Source organism: Papaver somniferum, chromosome 2 (genome assembly GCF_003573695.1).
Source record: "Papaver somniferum cultivar HN1 chromosome 2, ASM357369v1, whole genome shotgun sequence".
Lineage (NCBI taxonomy): Eukaryota > Viridiplantae > Streptophyta > Magnoliopsida > Ranunculales > Papaveraceae > Papaver > Papaver somniferum.
Window position 1 is genome coordinate 134,479,498 of NC_039359.1, and position 8,812 is coordinate 134,488,309.

The 8,812-nt window shown below is 32.8% G+C and overlaps 2 protein-coding genes across 2 annotated transcripts; both read right to left on the bottom strand.

The window, feature by feature from the left end:
- Nucleotides 1-97: 97 nt before the first annotated feature.
- Nucleotides 98-1,591, bottom strand: LOC113352002 (GDSL esterase/lipase At5g03980-like). The gene is made up of 4 exons (XM_026595888.1): nucleotides 1,330-1,591; nucleotides 971-1,183; nucleotides 702-850; nucleotides 98-589 (listed from the first exon to the last, which is right to left on the bottom strand). The coding sequence occupies exons 1-4, from the start codon at nucleotides 1,589-1,591 to the stop codon at nucleotides 98-100; spliced, it is 1,116 nt and encodes a 371-aa protein (XP_026451673.1).
- Nucleotides 1,592-3,686: 2,095 nt separating this feature from the next.
- On the bottom strand, nucleotides 3,687-5,551 carry LOC113352003. Its single transcript, XM_026595889.1, has 7 exons — nucleotides 5,487-5,551; nucleotides 5,287-5,345; nucleotides 4,941-5,191; nucleotides 4,635-4,844; nucleotides 4,470-4,559; nucleotides 4,235-4,360; nucleotides 3,687-4,157 (listed from the first exon to the last, which is right to left on the bottom strand). Exons 1-7 carry the CDS (start codon nucleotides 5,549-5,551, stop codon nucleotides 3,963-3,965), a joined length of 996 nt encoding a protein of 331 aa, XP_026451674.1. The 3' UTR covers nucleotides 3,687-3,962.
- Nucleotides 5,552-8,812: the final 3,261 nt, after the last annotated feature.

An 8,812-nucleotide genomic window follows, 5' to 3' on the forward strand; every position in this document is an offset into this window, starting at 1 on the left:
CTCCTAAATATAAAATTTATTCGACAAAAAATTAAGCTCATGTACTGTTTTATGCTTAAAATTAAATTTTGTTACAGCAAAAACCATTAAATCTAGTTTAACATTGGACTTTAGCTGAACGGAAATCATTAATGAGCCAACTTGCCATGTGCCTGTAAGCTGCTTGTGTGAGATGGACTCCATCCCAATGGATGTGTCGAGAAGGATCGGAACAAACCGTAACTCCTGGACTTCCACACATCCGACTTCCGTCAAAATTATAAGGAGCTCCGGTGACTCCGCAACATGCTCTCAACACTGAAGACGGATCAAAACCAAGGGAACGAGACCGACGAAGGACCGATTGGAATGCGTTGTAATAATCACCATAAACTATAACAACATTAGGGAACTCTTGCCTCAGCCTTTGTAGCGCACTCTTTAAATAATTATTGTGATAATTCGCAAACTCATTTAAACCCACTAAGCATCCCATGTCATCATATGCTCTTCTGTTTTGGCTATGGAATGAAGAGAGATATATCGGTATGCATCTGACTGGGAAATTACCAGGAACAACTATGTGTCTAGCTCCAGCTCTGATGACTTTCTGCTCAAGCACAAAAACATGTTATTTTAACTACTCTATATGATTGCATATTTACATAGTTAAAAACTAAGATAAGATAATTTTAGAGATAAGATTGATAGAATAAACATACCATAACACCATGGGTTATAGCTCCGACTACATGGGGCACGTAAGTATGAATTTCTTCCATGGGTTTATTTTGGAAAAACGCGTAATTGTAGTCATTCCCACCGATCTCTCCCATGAATACAAGAGAATGTTGAAGCTTGTTTCGACACTCTGCAAATTTTTCACGGACAAGAAAGTTTAGTATATAACAAGAATTAGAAATACAAATACATGATTTTATGTCGCTCATAAAAATTTCAAATTAAGCTAAAAGAGAGTTTTAGGTTTTACCAGTAAGTGTATGGCAGGAGGAATTGAGATGTTTGTGGAACCAATCCAATTGCACATTAAGATGACTATCAGTAGAAGGAGCATGAATGTTCCTCTCCCTGAAAAATGAGGGAGGTAGTGCCGTGCTTCCAGCTACGGCAAAATTGACTCCCTGACTAAACGAAACACCACTCTCCAAATAGGGGTTCAGAAGTGGAAGACCAAGAGCCATAGCTTAGTAAAAAGAAATTAAAAAAATCGATGAAAAATATTTTTTTAACATTATTAATATCTAATCTCCAATGACAATGTTTGAAACCCTTTTAGTAGTAAATATCACGTGAAAGAAACTTAAATTAGAGGCTGAGATTAATAGTTACAGAAGTAATCAATCATTAGAAGGCCATCGGAACAACGACCAGTGGCTTTACGGAAGAATGACTCTCCATAAGGATACCGAGCAGCATAAGACCTTGCACCAACAGGACCTTCGCGAATCAAGTTTCCAGCATCAGATATGGAGTCTCCAAACTGGTATATAGCGTCAAACTTGCATGTCTTATTATCTCGGGCTGTAATTGTAAGAGGGAGAAGGGAAAACATCAGAAAAAAATAAACCAAGTTCTTCATTAATGAAACCATTGCTTCAAAAAAGAGGGACTGAAGGATGATTTTGATTACAGATGAGTAGAAGAGAAGAATATTATGTAGGTGATGCTGGCGCAGTAGACAAAGACTAATAGCTTAGCAGAGTATGGGATGTGGTTTATGTGGAGGTAATTGCTCGTATTTATAGATTAAAAAAACATACTAATCCTACTCGGGTATATAGGTTTTTATCCTACAACAACAACGAAACATATCTAGCTTGCTACTATTGTTTTTGGATACATCAAGGAATCCATTTCCCAATACTATAGGGACTGCCGTAAGGAATCCATTTCCTTGTACATAAATTAAAATTTTAGTCTTAAATTACCCCTTTTATTTGTTTCTTTTAAAAAAAAAATTCAGTGGTCTTAAATTAACCGATTACCACCACCGCCACCACCCACCACCGCCGATTACCACCACCACCACCTCCGATTATCACCACCACCAACCACCGATTACCACCACCACCTCCTCCCACCACCACCGCCACTGCCTATTTAAGAATTGTAACAACATCAATGCAATCACAATTAAGTTCGGTTACATAATAATTTTATCGAGTATAAAAGACGCCAGCCGCAACCTGATTCTGCCATGGGACCACTCCGGAGGTATTTTCCAACAAACCCTTCACTTTAATTTGATTTTGATTTCTTCAATCGAATAGAAATCATCAAAATAGGGTTTTAATAGGAGTTACAGAGCCATGTTCGGTTAGGCCGATTTTCCAAAAAAAACTAATTTACTAACCAAACTTCTTGAAAATGAAGAACACGAAGAACAGTTCGGTTCTATTGGATTTAAAACTAAGTCACCGAACTCTTTGTTCGGTTGTTTTGCAAAAAAATTTAAAACTACAAAGTACTCCACCCTTAGAACCGAAAAAAACAAATCCAGTCTAACCGAACTGTGTTGTTTTGGCCACTATGTTGAGTTCCAAAATAACCGAACTTAGCCAATAGAGTTCGGTTTGTTCGCAAAAACTTTTAAAACTACATAGTAACCGAACTTAGCCAATAGACGCTGGAACTTCACATATTTTTTTTGTTTGTTAAGTTCGGTAACTTCAAAATTTTATCGCAGAAACCGAACTCAGAGTTCGGTTTGTTAGCTGTTGTGTTCCTTTTCCAAACACTACAAAAAAAACCATTTTTTGCGAGAAATTATATTATTGCGAAAGTCTTTTTTTTTTGTCCCTAAAAATTTTTTGTGATGGAAAAAAGTTTGTCCCCTTGTGGTCGGTAAAGCATTCGCCGGCTAGAAAGTAAGTCCATCACAGAAAGCAATTTTAACGATAAATATTATTTTATCACCGAAAATAGACTATAGCGAGTGGATTAAATTCTCGTTAAAAATTTGTTTACCGACAAACTAATTTATCATAAAAATAGTTTTTTACAAGTATAAAGGTTATCGCAGAATATGGTTTCAACAACAAATATATTTGTCTGTAAAAGAAATTTAAGGTGACCAAAAAAAATTATCACATAATCTACTTTTAATAAGAAAAATATTTTGTTACCAAACTATCTTTAATGAGAAAATATTGTGACCAAAAAATAATCACAGAATCTATTTTGATGAGAAAAATATTTTGTTACCTAAACTATCTTTAACGAGAAAATATTATGACCAGAAAATAATCACAGATTCTAATTTTAGTAAGAGAAATATTTTCTTACCCAAACTATCTTTAATGATAAAATATTTTATTGCGAAAACAAATTTTGGTGATGGATACCTTGTTTCTAAAAATAAGATTAAGTGGTGAAAATTTCTCTCCAAAGATAATTAAACATAATAATTATTTTTTAAAAATTCTGTTATTGGCAATAATTCATAAAAATAAATACTACATATCTAAAGAACATGTGATAAAACATGCTTCAGAAAATAAATAAAAATTATAAAGCAAGTAATAATAAAAAACTTAATACTTATATATAAATTAAAAGTTACACAGTAGACAAACAAACTTAACGCAATTTGACATACATTGACAACTTGACCATAAGACAAACTTACATAAAATAGACTTGCAAACCTAAGATAACTTACTAATAAAATACGAACAATCCCTAAAACAAACTTCCTTACATAAACAAACTATGCGATAAACTTGCAACCTAAAACATACATAAAAAAACTTAAACGATAAACTTGCAACCTAAACAAACTTCATCTGGAACTTGCATTAATTGTGCTCCTGTGGTGGAATGGGAAGGTTATTAAACATAGCGGGAGCAAAACCCAGTCGACTAAGCATATCTTCCTTAAAAGCAGCATTGTCATCCTTCATTTTCTGATTTTCATCTTTCATTTCCTTGATTTCATCTTGATATTTCAAAATCTGGTCCTCTTAGCTTTTGATCTTTTCATTCAATATCTCAATTAAATCACGAAACTCATTAACCACTCCATCAGAAGATGAAGCCGAAGAAACACGTTGTCTTTTATATTTCTTAGCACCCGTCACTTCATTAAAAATAGTCAACTCCTCAGGAGTTTGAGATCCCTCTGTAATTCCTTGTTGATACAACTCAAGCATCTTTTCCTATATGCATATGTACACATTAATCAAACCAAACATAAAAAAATAGGATAAGTAAAATCAATTTCATAGTAACATACATGTCTTATTTGGGCTTCCTTGCTTATCCACTGCACCTCATCTTCATCATCAGAGTTTTTTACCTTATGAGTATGGGTGTCATGGAAAGTTTTTATGTAGATATGTTGCACTTCTTGGGCCTTTTTCTGTTTGATCAAAACCAAAAACATAAGTACCCAGAGTACTGTAGATCAACAAACAAAGAAAAGAAAAAAAAGCATGTTTAATATGTGTACTGAAAGGATAAATGGATACCAATTCTCGATGGACTACGAATGGAAGAGACCCTCCGCAGTGATTATAGGGAACTTTTGCCCTATTATTAGATCCATCTAGTGATCGTTTCTGCAATAGGAACAATAATTAAACAAAATAGAATACATAATTATAAACTAAAGCAAGTATAATCACCATGTATACCTGAAACGTTGCCGAAGAGAACCAGTCACACAAATAATTCCAGCTATCTTGGGATACATTCCTATGCGGATTCATGCGCGCCTCTTCAATTGTTCCGAAACTCTTAAAATGCTTAACCAACTTATTCCGATGATTTGTAAATTTTTTTGCCATATTGTCGTTCAAATATTTTCTTATGAAAGGCACAGCAGTATCAACAACAAACTTGTCCTACAACAATTTTGGAAACATAACTTGTTAATTGAAAACTTTATTGTATGTAACTCTGAAATTATCCTTTCAAATTTATTCAACATGTTCACAAACCTTAACACGTTCGATTAAAGCATTTCGATAATGCTCAGGAATTTTCGTCCAGGATTCGTGCTGCAGAGGAGCTAAACCACGTACAATAATTCCACATTCAGATGACAACTTGGGGGCATTTGAACAAATAGGTGCCTTTTCAATTTCAGAAAAAACCACGGGAAGCTTATTTCCGTTATTCATAGCCATAGTTCTTGATACTTCAATCCCCCGGGTTAACCCACGCACATTTCTTCTCTGCATTGATGAATCTATGATACAGTAACAAGAGAAAACATGTCATAACTTTTCCAATCAAGTTCAAAGAAAATAAACGATAAAGAAACATTGATTGTCATATTCAAACCAGCAGGAGGTGACTGTCCAGGAACAACACGACGAGCAATGCCAGTAGCCATAACAAGTCTAGCAGAAATTCAAATAAGAAACAATATCAGAAAATATTCAAAGCAAATAATCTGTGCGAGATGGAGAAACAAGAGTGAAAAATGAAAAGAAAAAGAATTAATGGAGAAATCTAAAAAAATATCAAGGAAGATGGCTTACAAAGCAGATGTATGCAAAGCAGATGACTCTTTCTGAATCTGAAACTTTATGATAGAGAGTAGCATCTTCCGATCTATAAATAAGTACCTTAGGCACAAATAACTGCAACAACAAGCGGGAAGGATCCCGCGCCAGATTTTTTTGATTTTTCATCTCAACTGAAATTTTTAGTGGGAGCGATTTTTCCTCTCATGATAACTGACTTTGAAACTTTTTGAAGAGCACTAAGTTTCTTGATTTATATGTCTTAGGTGTGTATGATTCCTAGTTTAAAGGGAGTATTAGTTGCAGAAGATGTGATATTCCGAGAGAGAAAAATGAAATAAGGATAATCATTTTTCCTCGCCATTAATAAATAGGTTATAGATTTCATCGCCTTTCCGTTACACGTTTCAAGCATGCAAAATAATATCTTGCCAGCTGTTAAAAAAAATTTTTCCTTATATTCGGATATAAAATATCTCCTATACGAATACCTCGACAGCTATTAAATTGAAGACAGAATAAAAAGGAAATATCTCGCCAGCTATTAAAGAATATATTTCCATATATTCATATATATCGTTTTTTGAGAGATGTATTCCTATAGTATATATCGAATTAAAGACAAAATATATTTTTTTCTTTCCTTATATTCATATATATCTGTATATATATTTCCTATATTCATATACATGAAATTGAAGACGGTGCATATAAGAGTGAACTACTTATTCGGTATCCTTATTTATCCCCGAAATAATGCTTAACTGCTTAGTATTTGACAAATTATCCCCCAAATAACTCTTAACTGCAAAGATATACCAATTGTGGTATTTATTGTTCACCTAAATTCTTAAATACAAATAAGTAGGACTTCATGCCATTAAAAATTTGATTTCTTGGTTAAAGCATTAAACGACGATTTAGGGTGCAGATTTTGCAAGACTCGTGGCTGGTCGGTTGACTTTTTTTAAGATGGAAAGGCAACTTGTATTAATAAAATAAATATAGTACAAGATATTTATGAGCTAATTTTTCCAAAAATATTGGAAATACTGTAAAACATTTATAAAATAATAGGCTTCTGATCACCTAAATTTTATTACTTTAAAAAGATATTACTTAATCGACAAAATAATTATTTTGTACATATAATGTACTCCAGACACATCTCATTCGCATCAACAACAACAAATGAACAAAAAAACTAAAACTAAAAAAAGCAACAAGCTGGGCACCAACACCCCTTTGAATACCAATGTCTAGTCTATTATTTCGGCACATATAATAATAGCATATTAATTAAAAAAAAATCAAAAAAATGAAAATTTTCATATTAAAAAAATAAAAATAAAGTATCTTAGAATAAATACCGAAATAGATTTTTAAAGGTGGAAAATTTAAAAAAAAAAAAGATAAAAAAAATTTGTAAGAGCATATTTTGGATACCTTCGTCTTTTCAAAAACATTAAGGGAAATATTTTTAAAACGACATATATTTTTTTTAAAGTAATAAGTCTTATTAATTTCGATGGAAAGATTTTTATATAGAAATTGTTATTTGAACTTTAGAGAAAAACAAACTAACACTGAATCATATTTTGAAAAACTTTAATGTGTAAGAAAATTATTTTTTATTGAATTATATTATCCGCTCTCCAAGGAACATGTCTTGTTGATCGTCTCCAGCAGTTGATTAAGTTTAGGTAAACAAAATCTCTGGCTTAAAGTTGCTAAGAGAGTCCACTTTGATTCCCAGTTACTTCTTGATATATATGGGTTATTTTATTTTCACAAAAACAAGTTAAAAATGCTAGCATAAGAGCGTAAATAGGTTAATACGGATGCGAATAAGGAACTATCTGTATTCGATTCCGAAAATCATATAAACTTTCCGAATTCGATCCGAAATCTGAACGAATAGTCTTTTTACTTCAGATAAATCAGACAGTTATCTGATCCAAAACCATAAAACAAGAAAACAACAGAATATTTGCAATTTTTGTAAAAAGAATAGAATCTTATAATATAAATTAATTAAAACATCTATAAGTGTTTTTCAATAAAAAAAAAGACAAATAAGAAAATATATATTTATGTATATTATTCCATATGTGGATATTTCGGGAAGCGGATATCTAGGTATCTTAACTCGTATCCGATTGGTAACATACCCAGATATCCGAAGTCAAAAATTATTTTCGAATAATATTTGATATTTCGAATGCGGATTCGAATAATATCGGAGTTCTCAGACATCCATTGAAGCCCTGATGCTAGACATCTTGGTGCACTTTGCCAAATCTGCCTATATATTTAGTCACATCACATAATTAATGTTAAGAATGATATTTTAATATTCTCCAATTTGAAGAACATATTTGCATGAAAAATATTTACGAATTTTCTTATTACTTCAAACTAACATATTTGATTTTTATTTTACAATTTTAGAGATTAGCTGTTTGGAGATCTGTGTTCCTTAAACGACCAGCTAAGAAAGGCATTTCTGGAATCGGTCTGATTTTCTCTCTGTTCGTTCCGTTTGAAGAAAGGAAGGATCCCAAAGAATTGATCTTTCACTTTAGATAATGCAGCTACTACGAGAGTGTTGCATTCTTAAATTTAACTCTATGAAAAGGACACGGGTCTTTAAAAGTTTCATATCCGAGGCTGATCTTAGCTAACTATGTGGGAGCCTGCTGAGAGGTAGAGGTGTAAGATGTGTCGGCTCAGCAAACGAAGTTACATCGATCCTTAGTGTGCTGGTTGTGTTGTGTGTTGTTATATCTAGAGACTAAGGCGTGTCGTACTGCACCTTGTTAGACGACGTGTTATGTTGTGTTGTGCAAGAAAAATAAAAGTGTTGAGTCGTGCCGTGTTGGTTCAGATATATTTATTTCATGTAAAGAAGATATTATTTTTCAGACATTTGGATATTATATGTATATTTATTAATTGTCAAATAAATAAGCTAAAATAACGAAGTTAAAATTTCAAAAATGTGTTGTGTAGTATTTTATGCATGTTATGGCATCCTTTCTTTGCAGGTTATGTCGTGCCACTATGTCGATTAATCTGTCCCAGCACAAAATACGAAACTACAACTTATGCCATTCTAAGTCACATCTTGGGGTGGTCTCAACTTTTAGCGCTCGCACACCCCAACTTAAACCTCTACTAGGAGGTATAAAAAATCACCACTTATTTATATTTCTTATGCCAAATAATGTTAAAATGGATTCAGCACAAAGAAATTTGGATGAAGGACATTAAAGAATGATATCAGGTTTTATCCCAAGAGCTGGAAAGACATCTTGTTTTTACAAATTAAGGTTCTTGGT